Source organism: Nannospalax galili, unplaced genomic scaffold (genome assembly GCF_000622305.1).
Source record: "Nannospalax galili isolate Female #2095 unplaced genomic scaffold, S.galili_v1.0 scaffold238, whole genome shotgun sequence".
Classification (NCBI taxonomy): Eukaryota; Metazoa; Chordata; class Mammalia; order Rodentia; family Spalacidae; genus Nannospalax; species Nannospalax galili.
The window spans coordinates 1,279,966-1,306,900 of NW_008341888.1; the positions used below are offsets into that span (position 1 = coordinate 1,279,966).

The 26,935-nt window shown below is 41.6% G+C and overlaps 2 protein-coding genes across 4 annotated transcripts in view; one reads left to right on the plus strand and one right to left on the minus strand.

Annotated features, from left to right (window-relative positions):
- Positions 1-14,736, plus strand: part of Taf9b (TATA-box binding protein associated factor 9b) — a 21,813-nt gene extending 7,077 nt beyond the window's left edge. For 2 of the 3 annotated variants that reach the window (XM_008837659.3, XM_008837660.3), the window contains one exon: positions 85-2,862. In XM_008837659.3, coding sequence (XP_008835881.1) covers positions 85-248 — 164 coding nt within the window. In that variant the 3' untranslated portion in view covers positions 249-2,862. Of the gene's footprint in view, positions 1-84; positions 2,863-14,535 lie in introns of those variants that run through there. The other variant, XM_017799248.2, reaches the window with a different exon arrangement.
- On the minus strand, positions 2,741-26,468 carry Pgk1 (phosphoglycerate kinase 1). The gene is made up of 11 exons (XM_008837661.2): positions 26,259-26,468; positions 18,868-18,918; positions 15,004-15,159; positions 14,744-14,888; positions 11,935-12,038; positions 10,639-10,758; positions 7,019-7,133; positions 6,191-6,370; positions 3,877-4,054; positions 3,537-3,635; positions 2,741-3,194 (listed from the first exon to the last, which is right to left on the minus strand). Exons 1-11 carry the CDS (start codon positions 26,321-26,323, stop codon positions 3,154-3,156), a joined length of 1,254 nt encoding a protein of 417 aa, XP_008835883.1. The 5' UTR covers positions 26,324-26,468; the 3' UTR covers positions 2,741-3,153.
- Between the last annotated feature and the right edge of the window lie 467 nt (positions 26,469-26,935).

Sequence of the window (26,935 nt, forward strand, 5' to 3'; positions counted from 1 at the left end):
CGGTTTTGTTATATATTTTTTGTTGTTTTGTATTCTTGCTACCTCATAGTGTGGGCGGGGGGGGGGTGGTTCTTTTGTTTACAGTTCCTACAACAACGGCAGTCCAAAATGTTCTGATTAATCCTTCAATGATTGGGCCCAAAAATATTCTTATTACCACCAACATGGTCTCATCGCAGAACACAGCCAATGACTCAAACCCACTGAAGAGAAAGCTTGGTGAGGATGATGACAATGACACTGTGTAGGGAACGACGTCCGCCCTGCATACATTTAAAAGTACATGTTTTTGACTCATAAACGCAACTGAACATCCTAGCTCTTCTTAAGTTTTAGCTTAGAAAAATATAGTTGCAATACCTTTCACATTTGTGGAAACTGTCAGGTCTTTATTAAGAGCGCAAATGTCTTTCTCAGTGCATTCAGGGACACAGGTCAAGTATTTGTTTCTGAGCAGCTTCATTCATGTTCTCTCACCTGGCAGTTGTTTTGGGAGCAGTTTTCTGCCATTCTCACTGAGCACAGCACTTGAGTTTTGGTTTCTACAGCCTGGTTTCATGAACATTTAAACATGACTTTCTTTTGTTTGGTCAAACAGTCACTGTCACTGTCACCCTTTTCACCAAATCTCTCCATTTAGCAAACTTATTTTTTGAATGGTTGATTTAAAAGGGTTCTAAGTCCACTTTGAATGTATTTGGTGTTTGCTCTTCTCTAACTTCCCACCCTCAACTCCCTGTCTAGATCCTATTTGTTTTCTGTACTCACCTCTCATTGCCTTAAGTCCTCCCCATCATACTTAAATTTAAAAGGCCACACCTGGAATTTGTAAAATACCAGTCTTAGCAATGCAGCTCAGTGTCATCTTCATACTTGTAAAATGTGCTCTGTATGCCTGGCATTCTGCAGTTCTCTTGAGCCTGAAGGTTTACATTAGCTCTTTCCACTCCATAACAGAGTAGCTGGATTCTATCCCTTGCCTTTCATGCCGGTTAAGCTTTACTCTGACAGGCATCAGTTACATTCAGTTGTATCCCAAGTTGACAGCCCCACCACATTTTTTTAAATTTAACATATATATTGAACCTTAAAATTGCCTTGTTAAGTAATCTACACTGGACCTAGACAAAAACCACTAAAGGGCAAAAGTTTTCTTCCTACCACATGCTTTGGTCACTACTGCCTGGTTTAATCCAGACCATGTTTGCAGCTTGTTGCTGAGGATGTCATAGTTAAGATATGGGACAAGCTTGAAGGATTCTAATGACACGCCTTCCCCTGTAAGACTATCAGGGAAAAATTACTGTCACCTAAACAGAGACTTAGGTGTGTCCTGTAGAATTTCCCAATCTTCCTAACGCCTTCCCCTATCTCCCACTTCTATTTATACCCACATACAAGTCTCATTGGGAAGGACTGCAAAGTTTTTTGAGACTATAAAATAAACCATATGGTTTGGTTTGGTTTAAGTAAGTTTCACATACCCAGCATAGGAAAATGTATACAGAATGTTCTGAAATCTTTGTGTCGATGAGAATTTGTAGCCAAGGCGCCTCAAACCTTAACAGTCCAGTAACAAGACAGCAGTGTCATCAGTTCGAATGCTTAGGAATGTTAGGGAAAAGTTGATAGAAAAACTTAACAAAACACATCAATATCATAGGAATGTACATTGTACAGCACGGATGTCATTACTTGAATGTTCTCAGGGAGGCTTAATATCAGAAGGCCTAGGTTCTAGTCCTTGTTCATTTACCAACTGTGTAAACTTACTTTACCTCTGAGCCTTGTTCTCACCAGTAATAGGAAAATAACACCTACCCTGCCTACTTCACAGGGATGTTGTGAGGGTTTAACTGGTGTGTGTGAAAGTTCTTTCAAAATTGTAAGCTATATAAGTAATTATTAATGTATTTGTTCCAAGGTTATTAATAAAAGTTTAAGCTTATCAATTGTTTTCATTTCTGACTGAAGGGATTGAGGAAGGTATGAATAAGGCACCACCATGCCTAGACTCTTCAAAGTAATATAAACTTATGATCTAATTTTAGTTTATTTTTATTTTATGTGTATGAAGGTTTTACCTGCATGTATATAAGTGTACTTATGCCATGCAATGCCCAGGTCAAAAGAGGGCATCAGATCCCCTGGAACTGGAGTTACACATGGTTGTTAGCTGCCATGTGAATGCTGGGAACCAAACCTAGGTCCTCTGCAAGAGCAACTAGTGCTCTTAACCATCTCTCCAGCCCCTAAACTTCTGATGTGATTTATAATGATGACAAAAACACACTGAGAGAATGAAGAAATATATGTGAAACATGGCTATAAAATTTCATTCTTCAACCTATGACATTAACAGGCATGTTTTAAAATTTCCAGAAGTTAACAGTATGGTACTTAAAAACATGAAGGTAAATACCAGAAAACAATGGCCACATTGGACAATGTGAATCAAGAGTGGGAGGAAAGAGCTGGGCTCTTTGTTGGTTCTGTGGTTTTGTTTGATTGTTATAAAGTTGTGGTTTTTTAAATATGTCCAACTGATAAAAATTTACAATAACGCAGTAGAGTGTAATGTCTGCTAAAGAGTAAGCATCAATAAAAAGCAGACATTGATGCAGTTCCACTTCCCCACTACTGCTGCCCCAATCCTTACATTCAGAAATGTAGATAGACACTTGGTGCCTTCAAGAATCTATTCTCATACTTCCTAACAAAGTATGACAGGGGAAAAAAAAACAGTTTCAATGGACATCTTTATTGTTTAATAGATCTTCAACTTCTCCAGACCTACAACTGGAATTTTGTCTTATTTCCATGCTGAGTCATGAGCAGTGACAAAGCTAATCAGAGGCTACATCAAAAAGAAAACTAAGAATACAGCTCACTTTCCTTTAACAAGCAAAATATAAATAGATGCGCTCTAGAATGCACAATGGTTTAGTCACTATGGAATTTAAATGGGATCTTGAAGAATGTAGACAATCCCGGTGCAGTAAAGATGAGCTGAGATGCTGTGCAACAGTGTAAGGGTTCCTGGTGCTGCATCTCCTGGCGACTAGCTGAATCTTGTGCTAACACCAAATGGAGATGCAGAAAACACTAAGTTGACTTAGGGGCTGTGCACAGGAACCAAAAGGCAGGAAAATACTAAACATTGCTGAGCGCATCCACCCCAGGAAGGACTTTACCTGTTTTTGAGAAAGCACACACAGAGACAGCATTACTATAAAAACCCAGCAAGCTACATCTACCCCCTTTGTCTCCTGATAACATGTCATTCTTCATTAGGATACAGAGCCAGGAGTTGGAAAACTGCACTTTGGGTCCCAGGTCAACTAGAACACGTTCCTATCTACCCCTCCCAGCCTCAAATGGATGCAGGAGCTTTATTTGAAGTTTTCTATTTGTACTGCCCAGCTAATGACTGCTACTGATAGTACTGCCTAAATTTCTCCACTCTTTTACCCACTTCTCAGTGTGCAGTCCTCACCCTACCTTCAAATAAGCCAGAACACAGAGAACAACCTCACCTTCCAGGAGCTCTAGACTGGCGCCACCCCCAGTGCTCACATGGCTGACTTTATCCTCTGTGTTCCATTTGGCACAGCATGTGGCAGTGTCTCCACCCCCTGTTGAATGAAAAGAGGTGAAAAGGGAAGAAAAAAAACCTGTGGACACCAAAACTGTATAGTCCCCAACCCAAAAGGTAGTTAATGAACTCCCAACCCCATCTCTATGAATTATGCACACTTTTAGGTCTCAAGTTTTACCCAGAGCCTAAAGTCCCAGAAAATGTGAACCATTTCCATTCTGCCTTTCCAAATAGAATTCAGCCAAGTTGTGTGGAGAGTTTTGCACAGGACCCCTTACCTATGATAGTGATGCAGCCCCTGGAAGTGGCTTTCACTACCTCATCCATGAGAGACTTTGTTCCCCTGGCAAAAGCTTCCCATTCAAATACCCCCACAGGTCCATTCCAAACAATCTGCTTAGCTCGAGCCACAGCCTCAGCATATTTCTTGCTGCTCTCAGTACCACAGTCCAAGCCCTGGAGGGTAGAATTAAAAGATGATTAACTGTCAAAAAGTTACAGAGGAGCAAATAGCACCTCTACCAAGAACATAACGCAAGGCTGAACATCAAGAGTTTACTACAACCACAAGGTACCCTTTAGCTGTATAGCCTGTATATATATTGGACTAAAAAATTCTACTTTATAGAAGACCCAGATCAAGTGAAAACCTCACATTATTTCATAAAGACATTCTTAGTCACTATGAAAGCAAAAGACCTAGATCAGTGATTCTCAAAAAAACCCCAGCAATCTACATCTGCCCCCTTTGTCTCCTGATAACATGTCATTCTTAATTAGGATACAGAGCCAGGAGTTGGAAAACTGCATTTTGGGTCCCAGGTCAACTAGAACACGTCAATTCTGCCTCTCAAAAAATGTCTGGAAACATTTTTGGTTGTCACAACTTGGGAAGATGGACACTACTGACATGTAGCAACTAGGGACACATTAAATATCCCACAATGCAACAACAGCCCTCCACAGCTAGAACTATTATGATATGTCAGTAGTGTAGAGGCTGAAAAACACTAAACCAAATCAGTAGTTCTCAAACTTTCCATGCATCAGAATCACTGAGTGTCACAAGCCTCTCAGGACTTGGGGAATCCCAGGAATAGGTGCAGGAGAAATCAGGACTAATCAAGCCTTGACAACTGGGAAGCCTTGTTCAAAAACAAAGTGTTGGACTCCACTCCTAAAGTTTCTGATTTAGTAGGTCTGGAGTAGGGCACAAGAGTTTGCCTTTTTAAAGCAAGTTCCAAAAATAGTGCCAATACTTGTTAATTGTGGGACCACACTTTGAAAAACAATTAACTATGTATTATGTCTAATAAAAGAAAAATGAGTAGGCAAACCAGCATATCAACATAATTTTATATAGCTACCAAACATGTGGATGCCAGGCAGGTGTGGTGGAACACCTCTAATCCCAGGACTCAGGAGTCAGAGGCAGGAATATAATGAGTTCAAGGCTCATCTAGGCTCTACAACAAACTAAAAGATGAAGACCATAAAGATGACAAAGAGAAGGAAGAAGAAAGATAACAAAACTAGGGTCAACTCCATTTTTCATATACATGGTTTTTTTTTATATTTTATTATTTTTATTTTATGTGTGTGCATGTATTGCCTGCATGTATGTGAGTGCACCCATGTCGTGTAATGCTGCAAGTCAGAAGAGGGCTTGGGATTCCCCTGGAACTGGAGTTAAGGACAGTTCGTAGACGCCATGTGGGTGCTGGGATTCAAACCCGGGTCCCCTGCAAGAGCAATCAGTGCTCTTAACCGCTGAGCCATCCCTCCACATCTCTCCAGCCCCATAAACTTTTTTTGGGGGGGGTCTTTTTGAGACAGGGTCTCCCTAGAGCCCCAGCTGGCCTAGAACTTGATATGTAAACCAGGCTGGCCTTGAACTCACAGAGATCCACCTGCCTCTGCCTCCCGAATGCTGGGACTAAAGGCGTGTGCCACCACACCCGGCTATATATATTTTTTTCATTATTTATAATTAGTATACATCCAATGCCCTAATGTTTTCCTGAGAAAGTTTTTTGCAATTTTTAAATTTTATTTATTATTGTTATGGTGGGGGAGTACGCATGCTGTGTCAAAGTCAAGAGGACAATTTTGGGGATCAGTTCTCTCCTCCTACTGTTAAATTTCAGATCACCAGAGTTGTATGGCAAGCACTTACCTGCCAAGCCATCTCGCCAGCCTCAAAGTTTTCTTATATAGGCTTATAGGTAGCAACATAATCCAGAACAGCCCAAACCATGAAAGTGCATAGTAAGTGCTAAATAAATACTGACAAAGACCTAAAGAGTAGTCTTGCCCTCATATCACTGATGAAGACAACAGCAATCTGATACCATTGCTTTCATCCCATGGAATTACCCACAAGAAGTGCAACATCTGGAGTCCTCTGTGGCGATAGATTGTTTATATGAAATGTTTGTTGGAGAGAAGGGCATATAACTCAGTGGTCGAGCACTTCTAAAACATGTGAGGCAATGGGTTGGACTGCCAATGTGACAAAAAATGTTAGATGAATGAAAATGTTACCAAAAGTTTCTGATCACTTACATATAATCAAATACCCAACTGACTCACCATCCAGCCAGCAGGTATGCCAGAGGCCACAGTAGCTTGACCAGTCTTGGCATTCTCATCAAACTTGTCAGCAGTGACGAAGTCAACAGGCAAGGTAATCTTCACACCATTTTTCTCAGCTTTGGACATGAGATCTTTGACAATCTTGGCTCCTTCTTCATCATACAGAGAAGTGCCGATCTACACAGGAGAGCCAAGCAGAGATCAGCCTCTAGACTAAGAAAATGACTGACTCACAAACAGACAGGAACATGTACCTGATGACTTTATATCCATACTCAGGTACTAAGGATCCAAGTGTAACTGACTGTGACTAGTAATAATCAGATACATAGAGATTAAAGACACGTGCAAACATGTGTTAGTAGCATTAAAAATGTAGGAAAGAGTATATCTTAAAATGAAATGGAGATCTTTAAAGGGTTAAAAAAGCCAATTTTATGTCCTACAGGGCTTTTACTGAGTTCATTACTGTATGACTGTATTAATTCAATTGTGAACCTAAAAATTTACAGCCACCTTTGAAAGAGCTGTATCCTTGCTCTGGAATGTGTTACTGAATATATTAAAGCTGTAATATTTTGGGGATCAAAACATTGATGAATGAAATGCTGCTTCTAATCATGTGGCTATTAAATTTCAAAATTTTTTTAAAAAATAAAACTTAAAAAAAGGAACATCATACACTATAAATTATCAACACAAAGACAAAAGAAAAAAAACTTCCCAAATTGAGTGCAAATATGCTTTTAGGATTCACATTACATCTATGTAACCTGCTATAATGAGAGCCATTTCACATTTCACACTTGTACTATGGTTTCCTACCTCCATGTTGTTGAGCACCTTAAGGAAGGTAAAAGCCATTCCACCACCAATGATCATCTCATTGACTTTGTCCAGCATATTATTAATCAGCTGGATCTTGTCTGCAACTTTAGCACTGGAAGGGAAAGCAAGAATCATCACCACAAGAACAATTAAGCTAGTACAGTGCTCATACACACAGCCTGAGTTTATATATCAAAGTAGGAAACAAGGAAATGCCCCTGAGTACTGCCTGTTTCTCCAACCTAAAACATCAGTCTATTCTGAAGAAATCCTTTGAAAGTACAGCTCTAGAATAAAGAAAGGTTTAGAAAAACCTATTCTTGGGTTGAGGGTATAGCTAAGTATGAAAGCACTTATATGAGGCCCTGGGTTTGATCCCCCACACCACAAAGACGAAAAAGAAACCTCTCTTATCTAAACAAACCATACCCCCATCCCTAATTCACAAGGCCCAGATTTTCAGATTACTAACTATAAGATCCCTGAGGCTATTCAGAGCTACCCTGAAACTAAAACAGAGATAAGACTGCATATTAAGCATATATTGAATAATAGATAAATAGATACTGAACATTTAGAATATCTATTTTTGGCAGCATTGTTTATGAGTACCAACTCTGTCCTAATAACTTTTCTAAGTCTAAGAAAGATCAGTGGGAAAACAGATTTCATAAAGTTTATTTTCCAATAGAGGGAAATAAGAAAATAAATATGTATATAATTCTCATCTCCCTGTGAAAGAAAAAAAATCCAAACTGAAGAGAAACAAAATAGCTTGCTTTCCATAAACATTCTTATATTTAACTTACACAGCCAAATCACTTGAAGTCTACACTTCCCGCTTCATTCTATAAACAAGGAGACACCTACCCTGTGAGAAATGTATGCTAGGATTTCTGAAACAGAAGTACAAAACAACAGTGGTGTGGGAGGATGGGTGTTCATCACCAAAAGATAATGGACTTTTTTTGTTTTGTGTTTTGAGACATAGTCTTCCTGTAGCCTCAGCTGGTCTGGAACTCCCTATGTAGTCCAGACTGGCTTCACAGAGCTACACTTGAGTCTCTGCCTCCTTAGTGCTAGGATTAAAAGTGTGCACCACCACGTCCAGCCTATGATGGACTGTTCTAAAGGCATCTTTCTAGTAGATTGATTGACTGATAGATAGATAGATAGATAGATAGATAGATAGATAGATAGATAGATAGATAAAGATACAAAGATACATACATAAATACACACACATCACATGTGTTCCCAATAAGATCAACCTAATAGTAGATTGAAAGCCAGGCTCAGGAGGGTAAGGTAGAATAATCACTCCAAGTTTAAGGCCAGGCTGAGCTACATAGTAATATCTCACTATGCCTCAAAAAAAAAATAAAGAAAACATAGTATGTTGAAAATGTATTTAATATAACTAACATGCCCAATGTAATAGTTCAGCAGTATAGCACAGTATAGAGTATGGGCTGTTTAACCTCAGGACTGTATAACTGCCTGGGAACTACAGCTTACTGCCACTTCAAGCATCTGGAGGAGTACTATACTGCATATTCGCCAGCCCAGGAAAAGATCAAAATTCAAAGTACAGTTTCTACTGAATGTGTATTATTTTTTCATATCATTGTAAGTCAAACCATTACACTAAGAGAAGAGTACATAAAGTGAAAGGCAGTGGCTCATCCTCTTTTAAAGAATATAGGAGACTGTACATAGATCAAATGCCCCGACAGAATGAAACAGTAGAAAGAGCTATTCTAGTGGACTCCTAACAACAAAATGCAGCTCATTCAGAACATTATACAAACAACCTAACTGTAAAGACTTTTCTGAGAGAATACAGACTAGGAGTTAAAGGAAAGTAATAAAACTGTCCAATTTCGTTAGCTAAAATATGGTATTTTAAAGGAAAGCTCTTAGCCAGGAATGGGGCACACACCTTTATTCCCAGCACCTGGAGGCAGAGGCAGGCAGATGTGAGTCCAAGGCCAGCTCTATATAGTGACATCCAGGCCCATCAGGGCTACCCAGTGAGACACTATTTCAAAAATAAAGAAAACTCCTCATCAGTTAGGAGCTATACAAGTATTACAAGTAACAGTTTATAATGTTTAAAACTTCCTTAAAAATACTCCTGACCAAAAAAAGGGTGCAAATATGAAACAAGCTTGGCAAAAATATCAATCAATTTAAATAAAATATAAACATTTTCTCAGAAACTATTAATTGATAGGCTTCAAGTGTCTGCCAGGGATCTATCCCCTGTGGATAAAGAAGACAACTGAATTTCAGGGATAGTCTGAAACCTGAACCATAACCAGCAGATGGCACTCACTCCCATATTCCAGATCTAAAGAAAATCTAAGAACAAAATCAGATAGCTCAAATCCTAATTTGAAGGGAAATCAACAACCAGAGGCTAGTCTTTGTAACGCAGTACCACAAAGTTCAATGCTTATCTATTTGCAAGACAACACAAAAACCTGCATTCATCTGGGTTATTTTTAGGACCCTGAAACTGGGCTCATGAAGCCAAGAGAGCAACTATGCTGCATGAAATCGACACCCAACTCCAGAGTCAATTTTCATCAGGGAATTCTGAGTGTTTAGGCTCACCTAAGACAGCTGACCAAGAAGAGTCATGGTCCTCTGACCAGAAAGAGCCTGCCCCTTGAAGAGTTATGCCAAGTGACAGGCCAGTATCATATCCAAGCAGCCTCCAGCTCCTTGTTGGCACTTTATTACCTAAAATATGCCTTCTCCACTTCTACTTCTGAAATTTCTATTTTTGGCTAAATCAGTAATTATACCAATATCCATGATGCCTTTCCCCATAGGAGGGAATATAAAATAAGTACATGATCTGGAGAAATGAAGTCTAAATGATACATTAAACACACAGGTGGAAGTTTTCAGAGCTATTGTCAGGTTATATGTAAGAACTATAAATTTTTTTTAAAGCACCTTAGCTAGGTACGTGGTACCTAGGAAGCTGAGGCAGGAGGATCAGGGGCTCAAGGTCATTCTCAGTTACATGGCAAGTTCAAGGCCAACCTGGACTACATGAGACCTTATCTCAAACAAACCAAAAAGGAACCACCATTGGTAGATCTTTCTCCATTTTTCCCTGCAGAACCATTTTTTTGCCTTTGTCCACCCTCTTCTGTCCTAGGAGACTAACTTCCATGCACCACATCAAGGGGCTCACATGTCTCTGCTTTCTAGGTACACTGGGCTGACAAGTGGTAGAGAGCTGCTGCGGCAGGAGATTGAAGGAAAAGCACAAGTATCTTTCTCTGGCTCACCCACCAGATGGCCAGCCCTATGTCCCTTACCTAAAGACCACAATTTCAAACACAAGATCTTTTCTACCCATTACCTCCCTGGATTCTTCCCTTTGATCTTAAGGCCTAGACATGGTGATGGCTGTTTTTAGCCCCATTATTTCAGGGCTTTCCCTAAACCCAGCCCTCACCTCTGTAGATGGTCTCATTATTAAATTCTCAGTTACCCAGTGTGATTGTGCTACCAGACCATAAACCACCCAAGTTATTGCCTACTACCAGGTAAACATTATTTAAAAAGTATTTTTATTCCAAAAGTATTCTTCATACCCGCCCAAGATGGCCAGAAAGGGTCGCTCTGGGCTCTCTAAGGCCTTGGCAAAGTAGTTCAGCTCCTTCTTCATCAAAAACCCACCAGCCTTCTGTGGCAGATTTACACCCACCATGGAACTAGGGAAAAAAAAAAACAAATACATTCAAAATGCAGTCAAATCCTACCATTTCTTCCAGTCCTAGAAACCATCTCCTTATCACTTAAATGCTTTTTATCACTTCTGAGATTCCAGGAAACCAAGGTTTTTATCCTTAAACTGCAATAAAGCCATTTCGATATTAAATAAAGTTTTTGATTAATAGTATAGGATCAAGGGTAAAGAGTAAAAAGCAATGACCGAGATGGAATTTAAGATACCCAGTTAACAGCAGGCCAAAGGTTGACTCACAATGTGTAACTGGCCAGGTGAGAAGAAAGTAAGATACTTTGATACAATGTTCCCAAAGGGAAAAAAATCTGTATAAGATATCCAAAATCAACCTCTTTCTAAAGCTCGACAAAAAGTTTATAATTCCTGGGACTGAAGAGATGGCTCAACAATTAAGAGCACTGGCTGCTCTTGCAGAGGACCCGGGTTCGAGTCCCACCATCCACACTGCAGCTAACAGTCATTTGTAACTCCAGTTCCAGGGGATCCAATGCCCTCTTCTGACATCCGTGGACATTGCATGACATGGATGCACTTACCTACATGCAAGCAATACGCTCGTAAAATAAAAAATAAAGTATTTTTTTAAAAATGTTTGTAATTCCCCAACTTTTTTGCCTTTATTTACTCTTTGAATCTAGTTAGTTAACAGGGGCCACATAGCTCCAAGCAGAGATAGAAGTTAAAAAGATACACATCCTGGGTATTTATTGTCAAACTGAGACAACCTAGGGAACCAAGGAAGAGATAACCTCAATTGAAGACTTGCCTCCAAGAGACTGAACTATTGACATTGTCTTGACTAATGAGTGATATAGGAGGACTCAGCCCACAACATGGGGGTAGTGCCCACCTACACAGGTGGTACTGGGCTATATAAGAAAGCTGGCTGAGCTTAAGCCAGTGAAGAAGTCAATAAGCAGCATTCCTCCATGGTTTCTGCTCCAGTTCCTGCCCTGGCTTCCCTCAGTGATGGATTGTGACCTGGGAGCATAAACCAAATAAACCCTTTGCTCCCTTAAGGTAATTTTGGTCAGAGTGTTTTATCACAGCAACAGAAAACTAGAACAATATGGAAATCTCTAGGTTGCTCAAGTGACCAAGATCACTGCACTCAGCCTAGTACTGACAAAGCTCTCAGTACCTGTGAGCTCGGTGCGCAGTACCAAAAGCATCATTGACATAGACATCCCCTAGTTTGGACAATGAAGCTCGGAAAGCATCTATTTTGGCTGGCTCAGCTTTAACCTGCCGAGAAAAAGAAAAGGAAAAGCCAATAAAGGAAATGTTGATGGCTCCAAAACAATAAAAGCATTTCAGTCTACCAAGGAGCCTCTTGAACACCTCTAAAGACCCTGAGTTAGTTGGACTGCAATTCTTATAACTAGCAGCAGATCTATTCTTTCTCCAAAATCTTTCAGATCTTTAAGTCATTCCTCCTCTCCTTCACTATCTCTTAAAATCACACGCATACACACACAAATAAACAAGCACACAATAAATACACGTAATAAAAATTAAAAACAAACCAAAATGGTTGAGGGAAAATGAAAAAGATCCCATGCAAAGAATAACGATCAGAACACATTTTTCATTTTTATCTGCCTATAAGTACAACGAAAGCAATATTAATTTGAAAAACGTGGACACATTGAGATGGCTTAGTGGCTAAGAACACAAACTACTCTTTCAAAAGACCAGAGTTCAGTTCCCAACACCCATATTGGGCAGCTCAGAATAGCCTGTAACTCCAGCTCCAAGGGATTTGACACCCTCTCCAGCTTCTGCAGGCACTGCACTCACCTGAACATCCACACACACACATATAATTAAAAATTCTTTTTAATCTTTTTAAAAAATCAACTGTGGGGCTGGAGAGATGGCTCAGTGGTTAAGAACACTGACTTCTTGCAGAAGACCCACATGGCAGCTAACAACTGTCCGTAACTCCAGTTCCAGGGGATCCAACAGCCTCTTCTGTCTTCCATGGGCATTGCATGACATGGGTGCACTTACCTACATGCAGGCAATACATGCATACACATGAAATAAAAATAATAAATAAAATATTTTTTAAAAATTTTTAAAAATCAACTGTGGGGGTGGTCAAATGGCTCAGTGGTTTAAGAATGCTTGTTGTGAGGCCAGAGAGATGGTTCAGCAGTTAAGAGCACTGGTTACTCTTGCAGAAGACTCAGGTTCGATTCCCAGCACCCACATGGCAGCTAACAACCATCTGTAACTCCAGTTCCAGGGAATCCAATGTCCTCTTTTGTCCTCCGAGGACACTTCAAGACACAGGTGAACTCACATACATGCAGGCAATACACTCATACACATAAAATAAAAATAAATAAATAAAATGCTTGTTGTTCTTCCAGAGGACCCATGTTGGGCATCTCACAACTGCCTGTAACTCCGGCTCCAGTATATACACACAAAAAACACATAAGTAAAAATAAATCTCTTTTTAAAATTCAATTTTATCTTCATTTTTGGTATCCAATGTGAACTAATGACAGTGTCTCTGAAATTTCAGGCAGCACAAGCCATTAGACTCTGAATATGAAGTAAATAAACTAAAAAAAAAAATCAAAGTGCAGCATAGTCAGCTCATCAGTTCCTGAATAAAACATTTTACATCAACTTTTCAGTTGCCTCATGCCATTTCTAAGCACTAGAACTTTGCATCTTGAGTTTCAGTTTAAAAGGGTGCTGAACTTTAGGCCAGCATTTGACTGGTACTATTACAGCAATACCATGCCAAAGGCTAGATATGGCAAGTTCAGGGTCTGTGATGCTAAGAAAAGAAACTGCTTAAAAGCAGGCACTCCAGGTGACCTTAAGAAATGTCAGAAGTCAAAAGGGGACTGAGCTCCTTCTCTCAGAGCATCTTGTTTAAAAACCTCAAGAGTAGAAAGAACTAAAACGTGCCCTTAGCTCCCCTTCTATCAGTTGGCAAATCCCAAATCATGGTCAAAAAGCCAGCTTTAGCATTTAATAACTAAACTCCATTGTCAAGTCTAGCAGCCAGTCTTGTGGATTGCCTGTAGCAGCCTTTTTGACAACAACAAAGCTATATAGATCCAACAGACTATATGCAGTTGCAACTATGTGGTGGACAAAGTCTGGAATATTTACTATCTAGTTCTTTACAGAAAAAAAAGCTTGCTGATCTAATGAACTGCACTATAAAGTCAAGCAACAGTACCACTGACTTTAGAGAAATGACTGCCTTTCTGAAACTTGAGTTTTGTTCTTCTGAGACTTTATTTCTTTAGGAAACGAGGCTGGCACCTATACTTACCTTACACAGGAATTCAAGGGAAAAATGTTTACACTTACTAAGAAAATACCTTGAGCCAGGCGTGGCAGAGCAAGCCTGTACTCCCAGCCCTTCAGAGGTGGATATAAGAGATCAGGAGTTCATCCTAGGCTACACAGCAAGTTTGAGGCCAGCCTAGGCTACAGGACACAGTCTCAAACTGCCTTGACTTCCTCACCACCCCCCAAAAAACCCAAAAAGAAATGCCTTAAATTCAAAGTATTCTCACCATGACCATCATATTCTCTTTATTCTCTAACAGCATTCACGCATGTTCAAAGATATTTCAAAAAGCGTGCAGGAAGAAAGCTTCTGCACTGCTGGTCAGTCTATTAATTGAACAGGTAGTACTTACGCTGTGCCTCCCCTGCAATATTCATCCTACTGTGTGCATTTATGCAATTGTTTTGTTTTCTGCAGTGTTGAGGACTGATTCAAGGCTCTGCATTCTATCACTAACCTACATCCCTGGCTCATATTTGGACATTTTTACATGTATATTGGACTTTATTAACAAAATGTCTAAAGAAAAATTGAAAAGTAAAGATGAGCTTCTTCTAGTCTTCAGTCATGGTCTCTTATGAATTCAGGACCTACAGCCCACTAATGCCAAAATCACAAGTCCTACCTTGTTCCCAGAAGCATCTTTACCCTTCCCTTCTTCCTCCACATGAAAGCGGAGGTTCTCCAGCAGGATGACAGACCCAGCTGCTGGGTTGGCACAGGCATTCTCTACTTCTGGGCCCACACAATCCTTCAAGAACAGAACATCCCTGGGGGAAGAAGAAATGAAGAGACTTGAGCATTCTGAAAGTCAAGGGCCAGTGGCAACATGCCTGACTACCTCACCTCCCACAGGGCCCACCAGCACCAGAAACTGGCACTTACTTGCCCAACAGAGATTTGAGCTCTGCTGCAACTGGCTGTAAGGAGTACTTGTCAGGCATGGGAACACCATCAGGCCGGCCCAGATGACTCATAAGGACAACTGACTTTGCTCCATTGTCCAAGCAGAATTTGATACTTGGGACAGCAGCCTTGATCCTGCAACCAAGAAGAAACAACAGACAGAAAGCAATGTTACTCCTAGGAATTAGTGGGAACTGTTTTATTCATGACTTCGTAACATATAAAGCCCCCTTCTCCACATTTTTTAAGTCTAATGTCAATGGTAGAATTCATAGAATTCAGGAGAAGATGTCAAACATGGTATCAACCTTCCACCTAGAACCATGTGGTCCCACCATGAATTTGCTTCTTAGACAAAAACAGCATAAGCAAGCATGAAGCAACTATCTATAGGAAGACCTTCCTGGGAGGCTAGCCCTTGGCTAGTGTCTAAAAACTTGGCTTTTAGAGGCTGGAATGTAGCTTTGGTTAAGTACTTCCCTAGCATGCATGGAGCCCTGGGTCAATCATCAACACCGCATAAACATCAATCATCAATCATCAATACCACATCGTGGTACACTTATAATCGCAGGACTTGGGAAGTGGGGGCAAGAGGAAGTTCAAGATTACCCTTAGCTACATAGTAAATTCAAGGACAGCCTGGGATACAGGAGAACCTGTCTCTAAACAGAAAAACAACCAAACTCAGCTTTCAGTGTTCCCTCAGTTCTCTGATAACAGCTGTTTCACCACTTCTAAACTCTCTGCATAAGCAAGGTAATGTATAATTAACACCTGCTCCCTTCTAGAAGTCTGAAATGTGAGTAGTTGGTAGGTAGAAGGTATGTATGAGACCAGCTCCCCTGGGTATTGAACAGGAAATTCAATTAGCAAAGAAAAGATAGCTGTATACCCCAACTTTGTAGCACTGTTCACAATAGCTGAAATAGAATTCACCTAGTTGCCCATCAGCAAAGGAATGGAGATAGAAAATATGGCACACATACACACTGGAACATTATTCAGCCACAAAGAATGAAATCTATTATTAATCATAAAATTGAACTGGAAATCATTGTGTTAGGTCAAATAAGCCAGGCACAGAAAGACATGTACTGCATGTTTTTTCTCATAAATGTTTTAAAAGGGCCAGTGAGATGGCTCAGCAGATAAAGGTGCTTGCTGCCAAGCCTGACTTGAGTTCAACCCCCAGGAGTCTTACTGAGAAAGAAGAAAACCAACTCCTGCAAGTTGTCCTTCGATGTCTACAACACAGGATGGTGCTGCACCACCATCCCCCTCACACAAATAAATGCAATTTAAAAGTTTTTAAAAGTCAACCTGAATGTAGAATAATGACAACTCTAAGTTGGGAAGAGGAAGAAGGGTGAATAAAGGGAGGCTAGATTTGATCACTATATGCTCCATGTATTGAAATATTACACAGAATCCCAATTATTATGTATTAATTAACAATAGACATTATGGCACTGAAGAGATGGCTCCATAGTTAAGAGCACTGGCTGCTCTTGCACAGGACCCAGGTCCAGATTCCAGTACCCATACAGCAGCTAACAACCCTCTCTAACTCTACTTCCAGAGCAATCTGGTACCCTCTTCTGGCCTCCACAGGTACTATACACACATGGTGCACTTATATACGTGTAGGCAAAACTTATACACATAAAATACAAATAAATAAAAACTTTTTTTGGTCTTTTTGAGACAAGGTCTCCCTGTAGCCCCCGCTATCCTGCAACTCACTGTGTAGACCATGCTGGCCTTGAACTCAGAGATCCACCTGCCTCTGCTGAGATTAAAGGCGTGTTCATATATGTAATAGATCAGATGGCAAAAAGTGCTATAGAGAGAAATAAAGCAAGGAATGTTTGAGAAGCAATAGTGGAGGGAATTTTAGATCAGATGACCAGGGAAAATCTGGTGAGACAATAGTTGAGCAGAATATGGAATGATTTAAAAAACAAGAAACGTTTTAAAATATTTTATTCTATTTAACAAATATTGAAAATTGTTTATATCAAAGAAACCTGTATCCAGTTTAAATTCAGCACAATGAAACCAATTCATGTTCAGGCCTATTCCTTCTAATGCTTCATTTTGTTATTCAACCCCATGGGACTCAAAATGAAGAGATGCATCCAAAAAAAATTCTCTGTTCTTTAGTCATGAAACTCCTCGAGAGGCAAATTTCCAATCTCTCAACATGCTAGAGAATAATGAAAATCAAGGGAGAGCAAAGCTGCCTTGTACAAACATCTTGCCAGTACAACATAGCAGGATATATCTAACAAACAAAATTCTAAAACAATAGCCTTTATCTAGGCTAACTAGGACAAGATCTGGTAAAACTACAAGCTTAAAAATTACTGATATTAGCTGGGCGTGGTGGCACACATCTTTAATCCCAGCACTCAGGAGGCAGAGGCAGGCAGATCTCTATGAAAACAAGACCAGCCTGCTCTATATAGTGAGTTCCAGGCAAGCTGGGCCACAGGGAGACCCTGTCTCAAAAAGACCAAAAACAAAAGAAAATCACTGATAGTGCAGTGATTTCATATAAGTAAATGACCAGCTTTCTGGAAAACTGTTTTCTTGTGGTCATCTATCCCCTCTGTCTCTTACAATCTTTCTGCCCCCTCTTCCACAATGATCCCTGAGCCTTGGGAGGCAGAAGTTTGATATAGGTGTCCTATTCAGGGATAAGCACTCTGCACTCTCTTGTTTTCTGTGTATTACCCAGTTGTAGGTTTCTATGAAAATTATAAAAATTCAATAAAAAGTTTTAATTACTGATATTAAAAACTATTCCATAGCATAGTTTGCCTTCCAAAAGAAATCAAATAAACCTTAAACTTCAATATTCTTTAAAAAAATAGTACCTTAAGCCGGGCATGGTGGTGCACGCCTTTAATCCCAGCACACGGGAGGCAGAGGCAGGTGGATCTCTGTGAGTTCAAGGCCAGCGTGGTCTACATAGTGAGTTCCAGACCAGCTGGGGCTACAGGGAGACCCTGTCTCAAAAAGACCCCCCCAAAAAATAATAAATAAAAATAAAAATAAATTAAAAATAGTTACCTCCAAATTCCTCAAAATTTTTTTGTCAGGAGGGATCATTTTCTTAGGATGCTTTCCTTAGGATGTTTTTGTTGGGGGTATATGTTGTTTGGAGATATTTGGTTTTGGTTTTTTTGGTTTCTTGGTTTCTTGGTTTCTTGAGACAAGTTCTTGCTATGTAGCCCCAGCTGGCCTGCAACTGGCTTTGTAGGCTGCTTTGAATTCATGATCCTCCTAAATCTAGTCTCCCAACTGCTAGGATTATAGGCATGCACCACTAAGCCAAACTAGGATGATACTTCTTTTCAATATATATGTTTCATAAATTTAGAATGTTTAAATTCCTACATTAAGAAGAAAGAGTTTAGTAAAAAGCCAAAATCGGGGGGCTGGAGAGATGGCTCAGCGGTTAAGAACACTAGTTGTTCTTGCAGAAGACCCAGGTTCTAATCCCAGCACCCACATGGCAGATAACATCAGTGTGCCTGTGGCTGCTAAAAACCACCCGTAACTCCAGGTCCAGGGGATCTGATGCCCTCTTCTGGCCTGCACCAGCATTGCATTCACGGGGTATGCTTACACACAAGCTACACATAAAATAAATAAATAAATAAATAAATAAATAAAATTTAAAAAATTCTGTCAACATCTGCATAGGCTTTGTGCAGATACTGAATTTTTAAGTCCTTGAAAGATGACTTCAGTTTCTATAGTTCCACAATATGAAAGAAAACCATTTGTATCTCACATACTCACAACCCAACCCAGGTTCATGAGTGATCTTACCTTTGGTTATTTGTTATCTGGTTATTCTTCATAGGAACATTGAAGTCCACTCTGAAAAAGAAAAAAAGGTTTCAGATTCAGAGCCATAATTAATTTATTGGTCCATCAAATGTCAGAAGCACTTTATTGAACCGGTTAAGTAAACTGAAATTTTGAATCTCACCTTAAAAATATTAAGAAACATTATTATATTAAGATAGAGGGGGCTAAGCCAGGCATAGTGGTACACCCCTTTAATCCCAACACTTGGGGGGGTGGATCTCTATGACATAGACGCCAGCCTGGTCTACAATAGGCATTTCCAGGCCAGCTGGAGCTACGGGGAGACCCTGTCTTAACACCACCCAAAAAGACAGAGGGTGCTAGAGAGATGACTCAGCAGTTAAGAGCACTTGCTGCTTTTGCAGAGGACCCAGGTTCAGTTCCCAGCACCCACATGGAGGCTAACAACCATCTGCAACTCCAGTTCCAAGAGATCCAACACCCTCTTCTGGCCTCTATGGGTTTGCATGCACATGGTGCACTTATATACATGCAGGCAAAACACATACACATAAAATAAAAATAAATAATAATAATAAATAATTAAGATAGCAAACTGGCAAGATGGCTCAGTGGGTAAAGGCACTTGCCACCAAACCTGACAACCTGAGTTCAATCCCCGGGACCCACATGGTAAAAGGAGAGAATGCTCACAAGTTGTCCTCTAGCCTCAATACACATGACTTGGCATACATACATACATACATACATACACACACACACACACACACACACACACACACTAAATAAATAAATGAATAAATATAATAAAAAGTTTTAATGAAGATAATATTTGGTCATGGACAAGAGGGTGGGAACAGTAACAGGAAGAGGTCACCAGACAGGGTTTCTTGGGTATGAGTTCACATTCTACTTCTTGACCTGTTTTTACAAATGTGCCCATTTCCTGATTCATTTTTGAGCTTATGACTTGTATCTTTTTAGGTATGTATCTAATACTTTAAAAATAAAGTTAAAACCATAAAAACTAACATACACCACAAGAGCTAGCCCTGAAGACCTGGGAAGCTCAAGGCAGTTGTCCCTAAATGTGTTTTTCTATATTTTGGCCTGACATGGTAGTTATCTACATAGCCTGAGGGGGTGTCCTGAGGGGCTGAGAAATAAGTAACACATCTTGATTCCAATTGTTTTGACACTATTTATGGGTCCTTGTGAAAACATCCCTTGAAAAAGAGAAATTCAAAATATTTTTTTGAAGGTCCGATTCTGTACTAGAAAGAAACCCAGGATCCAAGTTTACATAATGCCCTTCAAGCAATACACAGACAGTATAAAAAGACAGCCTCACTCCAGTTGAAAAACGGGCAATCAGAAGGCAAGTGATCAAAGTTGGTATAAGCTAATAATACATTGAAATTTTCCCTTTTTACTTTACAGATTACTGTTTTATCATATTCTTGTGGTGGTACTAGAGACTGAATCCAGGGCCTTAGGGATGCAGACAAGTGCTCTATCACTGAGCTATATCCCCATCCCTGCTTTACCATTTTCTTTATTTTATTTTTCTTTTATGTGTATGAGTGTATTGTGTGCGTGCAGTAAGTGCACCTGAGTTGTGCAATGCCCGCAGAGGTCAGAAGAGGGCGTTGGATCCTCTGGAACTCACTATGTAGACCAGGCTGGCCTTGAACTCACAGAGATCTGCCTGCCTCTGCCTCCCCGAGTGCTGGGATTAAAGGCGTGTGCCACCACACCCAGCTTTAATTCATTTTTTAAGAAAGCCTTTATAATTAAAAGGTACTATGCTTCTGAACAAAGAAATACACTGCACTTGGTTTAAGGCCACTTGTGAAGCATAGTTTTTAAATATCTTAAGCAGGCCTTTGCAAGCCTTAAAGTACATACCAAAGCAAATCAGGTATCTCATTACCAGGGCTCACTTCCCCTCCCACAGTCTCCCAGAAAGACTCATGACAAAAGGGTTAATGGCAAGAGGGGACAAGAGTGGGGAGCACAGGCCACCCCTTGCAGTGCCATGCCCTGCTCCCAGAATCTTACAGGAAGGAATGCCTTTGGGCTGAAATACCCCAAAATAGATCACAACTATCTCAGTTGTGATGGCATCAACTTCCTGATGAAAAGTGGATTAGTTCTCTTGCTGCCCTCTTGATTACCTTCGCTCATCATCTCGTAGACTTGAAGCAACTCTGCCTTTAGCTTCTCAAAAACCACAACTCTCACCTCAAAGGAGGTAAGAGATAGTTTATTCTGGAGCCAGTTTATTCTGGAGCCAAATGGGAGTGATCATGGCCCAGGAACACAGATTTAGATCACCCCAAATTTCATGTTCCACAATGGTAAGTTTCATAAAGTTTGGATAGTAACAGAACCAACAAGGCCATAAGTCAAAACAATTATTTTAATACACTGGTGGAGACATCAGAAGCAAGTTACAGCAGAGAAATCTCTGCCACGGGCCTCGGATGCTATATCTGATGACGCTTTTAGCTTTGGGATTGGTAAAGACTAGTGGCCTATTAATCCATCACAAAAGGTTTTTATCTGTTAGTCACAGGATGTTAGGCCTGACACAGAGATGGGACAAAGAATGGCTATTTAGGAGGCTAAAGATAGCCCAAGAGAAACTATATTTAGGCTCTGGTCCTGCAGCATTCCAAACACTCCACAATCATTGAGTGAAGTTTTAATCAGCTAATCAGCCTTGCAAGAGGTGCAGTTGAAGATGCCATTTTTTTTCTGGGAACTTTCATGCACACTATTCACTCCACTTGTTCCATTTTGTTCTAAAACATACACCCTTTCTTCTTCTACTTCTTGGGAACAGTCTCAAGCTTTGCCTCAAAAACAGATTCAAGTATCACTCTATTTATCAGAGTGGCTAAAATAAAAAATAACGGTGTTACCGAACCTGGGTCACAATCTGTGTCCCAAGAAGCTAAGCTTTGTCACTCATCCTTGGCAATTCAAGTAGAATAGCCAAATTAATAGTAAAAAGCAGGGGGCTGCAGACATGGCTCAGCGGTTAAAAACAATGGTTGTTCTTGCAGAAGACCCAGGTTCGAATCCCAGCACCCACATGGCAGCTAACAACTGTTCATAACTCTAGTTCCAGGGGATCCAACAGCCTCTTCTGACCTCCCCGGGCACTGCACAACATGGGTGCACTTACCTACATGCAGGTGATACACGCATACACATAAAATAAAAAGAAAAAATTTTTAATTTTTTTAAAAATAGTAAAAAGCAGAAAAATGAGATTTATTCAATGTGAGCACACTGGGAAGAGACAAAGGGACCCAGTGACCAAGTCCATCTTCAGGATTGAAGTTCAAATACAGGACCAGGGATACACATCTAAGCAGTCCAAGTCAAGATGTGCCCCCAGCCACCACTGATCCATTGCTGTCTGTAAGCTTATAACTGCTGGACAGAAGGGTTTCCCTTCTGATAGGTCAGACCTTTCTCCTCCCAGCATAAGATTCCTGGAGAAATTCCAATTTCTTAGGGCCCACTATTTTAAGAATCTGAGAGCTACAGTGTCTCTTCATAATATATTCATTTCTTCCAGGTCAGTTACAAACACCAGCAAATGCTGGTGAGGATGCAAACTGTTCACTCATGCGCTACTAATAGGAATGTAAAATGGTGCAGCAGCTTTGGAAAACCATCTGGAGATGCCTCAAAAGGTCAAAGATAGGAGCATTCAGTGGCAGAGTGCATGCAATTCCACTCCTAGGTGTGTTACAAGAGAAATTACAGAGCATTGCCAAACCGAGACCTGCACAAGAATGTTCATAGTGGCTTCATTTGTAATGGCCCCAACTGGCAACAACCCAGCCTTCAATGGAGGAATGATTCAACTATGACACACCCATACCGTGGAAAACTACTCAGAAATTCAAAGGAACATGCTACTGACACATGTGCCAGCTTGGGTAAATCTTGAATAAATGCTGAGTGAAAAAAGTCAATCCCCAAAAGTTTTATACTATGTGAATATATTTATGTAACATTTTTAAAATGACAAAAGTTTGTAAGCAGAGGACGGGTCAGTAATCACCAAGAGTCAGGCATGGAGGGTATGATTATAAGTGGGTAGCATGAGGAAGATCCTGGTGGTGAACAAACAGTTCTGTGTCTGGATTGTGAGTATGGTTATGAAAATCTACCTGTGATAAAATGGCAGACTACACGCACTTTATATCAATATCAGATTCTGACTTTCAACACTGCATTTATAATGATGGATGAAACTGAGTTTCTGTACAATCTTTGCATTCTTCTGAGTTCATGATTATTGCAAAGTAAAACTTTAAAAAGCACTTAGTGGGAATATCATGTCTTTACTGAAATTCCAGGATTGCAGGTCGAGTTCCACCAAAAACTCTCAAAGGAACCACGCCCATCATTGCTTCACTGTTCCCCCTGGAAAACTGGGCCATGGCAGTCCCTGCTCTCCCTTTTTCTCTTTCCACTGCACCGGGGCTGTTGCTTAACAAGTCACAACAAGAGAAACCACTGAGGTCTAAACACAGGAGGGAACAACAACAACAAAAAAGGAAGTACCTCACAAGCAAGCAAAGGATAACTGGCAACATATGAACTGAAAGGAAATGATGTGGCAAAAAAACAGCAGGAAAGTTACTCAAAGGGGCTAATAAAGTCAGCTGGAGCCCCCTACCCCCACACACACACACACTCAGAGGGGCTAATAAAGTCAGCTGGAACTCCCTCCTCTGCCCCCCACACTCAGTGGGGCTAATAAAGTCAGCTGGAGCCCCCTACCCCCCAACACACACACACTCAGAGGGGCTAATAAAGTCAGCTGGAACTCCCTCCCCCTCCCCCCACACTCAGTGGGGCTAATAAAGTCAGCTGGAGCCCCCCACACACACACACACAAAAGAAAACTGAAGGGGAACCTGGGGATTAACCAGCCAGAGGTTTCTGGCTATCTATAAAGTTTCTCCAAAAGGGGCTGCAGTATGTGGCTCAGTGGTAGAGCACTTGAGCACAAAAAGGCTGGTGTTTGATTCCCCAGCAGCACAAAAAATAATAAAGTTCCCCCAACAAACCAATTTCCTCTGCCAATTCAAACCAAGGAACAAGTCAGCAAACAGAGTGCCCTTCTACAGGGCAGAATGGAGGAAAGTGAAACAGTCATGACTCGAGGCCCCATTTCTGAATCACAGCCAGCAGCCACCACAAAAAGCACTGAAACAAAATGGTATTGAGCTCACTCCCTCATGGCTGATTAGACTCCTCTAAAAAGTAATCCTACAATGCAACTCTCTATTTAAGAGTGATGTTAATCAACGAGGAAACAAAGCAACTTCCTGTCCTCAGCCTAAATAAGTACAATCCACCTACATAACAGAAAGAAAAGTGGTTGCAGCCACAGCAGACAAAAAGTTTTATTTCAACCTGTCCTTGGTCATTATGTCCAAGTACTTAGAAAATCTGATTAATAGCCAAGGAGACTCAAATTCTAGTCCTGTCTCTGCCACAAACTTAAAAGTTCAATAACCTTGAAGAGGTCATTTTCCTTCAGCAAAAATCGGCTAGCCAATCATATAAAGGACCAAGGTTTATCTGTGTTAAACAAAACCGCATTTGGTGCAGAGAGAGAAAAATCTAAGCACTCCCTCCAGTCTCTCCCCTAACCTGCATAGTTAATTCCTCAAGACAATTTCCCTGCAGGAGGGGAAGTAAAACCCCAAAATGCAATTACAATTACAGGATGGTGACCTGCATGGGGCCCTACAGTTTGCCTTTCAGCAGCTGCATGCATCTAGAAAGGCCAGCCTCAAGCCAGTGGAGGTAGGATATAATTTAAACCTGAAAGCCAGGCCAAAATCTACCTGTCTATGAGAGCTAGATCCTGCCTTTATCTAATACTAGGAGGGATCCTGGCCACCCTATCTATTTAGGGCAACTGATACATAAGTGTTTCTCATGAACATAACATTACTGGGCTCTGAAGATCTGCACAGCATCTGCACACTAAGAGAAGACCATCTGCCAAGTAATATTAGCTACAATGGAAGTGTACCTGTACAGTTCTCCAACTCTTTTGTGGAGGTTCTCCCTGTAGCCCCAGCTGGCCTGGAACTGGCTATGTAGACCAAGAGATCCACCTGCTCTGCCTCCCGAGTCCTGGGACCAAAGGCATGGACCACCACACCCAGCCCAGTTCTCCAACTCCTAAGTGCAGAGATGGGAGAGCCTCTGCTGCCTTACACGTGTGTTAGTAATCTAAAAGTTGCCCTCACATGAACTGGTCTAAAATTATAAACGGGGATTATATCATTCACCTACTGCCCATCAGTCAACCACACTTCCAAAAACCGTCAAGGCTGCACAAAGTAGTCACCGGAACTCTATGGCCCTTCAAAATCACCATCCTTGGATTCTAGAGTTATATGAACAGTCAAATCCATCATTTCCGTGCCTAACCATTGTCCTTCACTCCTGGAACACAAAAGACACTGTATATTACAAAAAGGAGGAATGTCAAAATTCCATACATCACGCTAGTAATTCTGGCCGATTAGGGAAAAGCCACCTTGGTAAACGACACGGGATCCACGTGTGTAGGGTAAGAGACTCCCATGTGCGTAGGGAGACTTCCTCCCTTCTAACATCCTGTTTCTCTAGCTGCCTCTGAGAGTGGGGTTGGAGGCCTCCAAGTCAGAGCAGCCACACCCTACTTTGACCCAGCATGTGTCTCAATCCTGATGCAAACCCCGTGGCCAAGAGTCCAACGGCAAGGTAGGCCAGCAGAGGCCTGTTACGTAAGCCATACAGAGCCTCATCCGCTGGGCCTCACCCGCTCCTCCACAATTCTTAGTGGGGCCTCCACTCCTGAACAGTTCCGAAATCCTTCTGTATGGGGACCATTGAAAGGTGGGCAGTTTCATTCTGGTCAGGGCTGGTCCATGGACCGTGGGGGGAAGGGAAATTAACCAAATGACCTTTCAAGGTCCGTCCACCGGGACCTAGAGATTTCATGATAAGCATTAGGTTCCACCTCGCCGACTGGGAGCTAGAGAGGACAAAACTGCATTTCAGAAAAAAGAAAGAGGTGGATCCTGGCAATCGGAGCCATTTCTCAGTAGGATCCACTCCTGAAACGAGACTCTGGTCGCTTTCTGAGCTGGAAGAAAAGCTGTTAGGAGGCATCAAACCTAGGTAAAGCCTCGACCCCAACGGAGTACGCGGGAAAACCTTGCCCGCCCTGCAAGCCCAGGAGCCCTGAGATCCAGCAGAAAGGGAAGCGCAACTTAGGGTACCCGGGAGAGCATGCTCGCCAGGGCCGGTGAGGCTGCAGCAGAGCCTCGATTATGGCAGCCATACAGGATTACCTCATAACGACCCGCTTCCCCTTCACGTCCAGCTTGTCCAGGGTCAGCTTGTTAGAAAGCGACATTGTGGCAACACAGTAGGGGCGAGAGGCCGGGAGCTGATGAAGCGGAGACTACAGCGAACAACGTACACCGGAGAAGCATGCAGAATGCCGAGCGGTTCAAGGCCCGGAGCGCGCCCGCCCCACCCCTGGCTCCGCCCTCCGTCCCGCCCCTTCCCAGCTGCGGCTCAACGCCGGCCCAGCAGAACTGCTGCTATTGGCCGTCGCCCAGAAGGGCAACGCGCTGCCATTGCTCCGAGGTGCTGTCCATCTGCAGGGGGACTGGTGGGACGTGCAGGTTCCATTTGTCACGTCCGGCACGACGCGAGCAGCAGGGAACCGTCCCCTCCTAGGGGAGGAGCGGGAGGCGGCACCGAAGGACTGGCTAGAAGAGAGTAAAAGGTGGCGCCTTGGGGTGGACGTGAAAGTGTATGCCAGGCGTGAGGCCGATTCTGTCCCCGCGTTCCCAGAGTTGTGCCCACAGTGGCTGCATCGCTGCGCATGCTCCCGACTGCCTTGGGAAAAGCACCCCCACCTGATGGAATTCCCAGGGCCGTTTCCCGGTTGTTGGAAAATGCCACCTCATTTTGCAAACCTCTGCTTTCCCGACTTCCTAAAATGGAATTTTACACAAGG

Coding starts and splice junctions, on each gene's coding strand:
- Pgk1 (XM_008837661.2), bottom strand. CDS start 26,323: ATGTCGCTTTCTAACAAGCTGACCCTGGACAAGCTGGACGTGAAGGGG. Junction 15,160..18,867: donor CAGATAACAAATAACCAAAG/GTAAGATCACTC, acceptor TCTTGGTTGCAG/GATCAAGGCTGCTGTCCCAA. Junction 3,195..3,536: donor CAGTCTAGAGCTCCTGGAAG/GTGAGGTTGTTC, acceptor TCTCAAAAACAG/GTAAAGTCCTTCCTGGGGTG.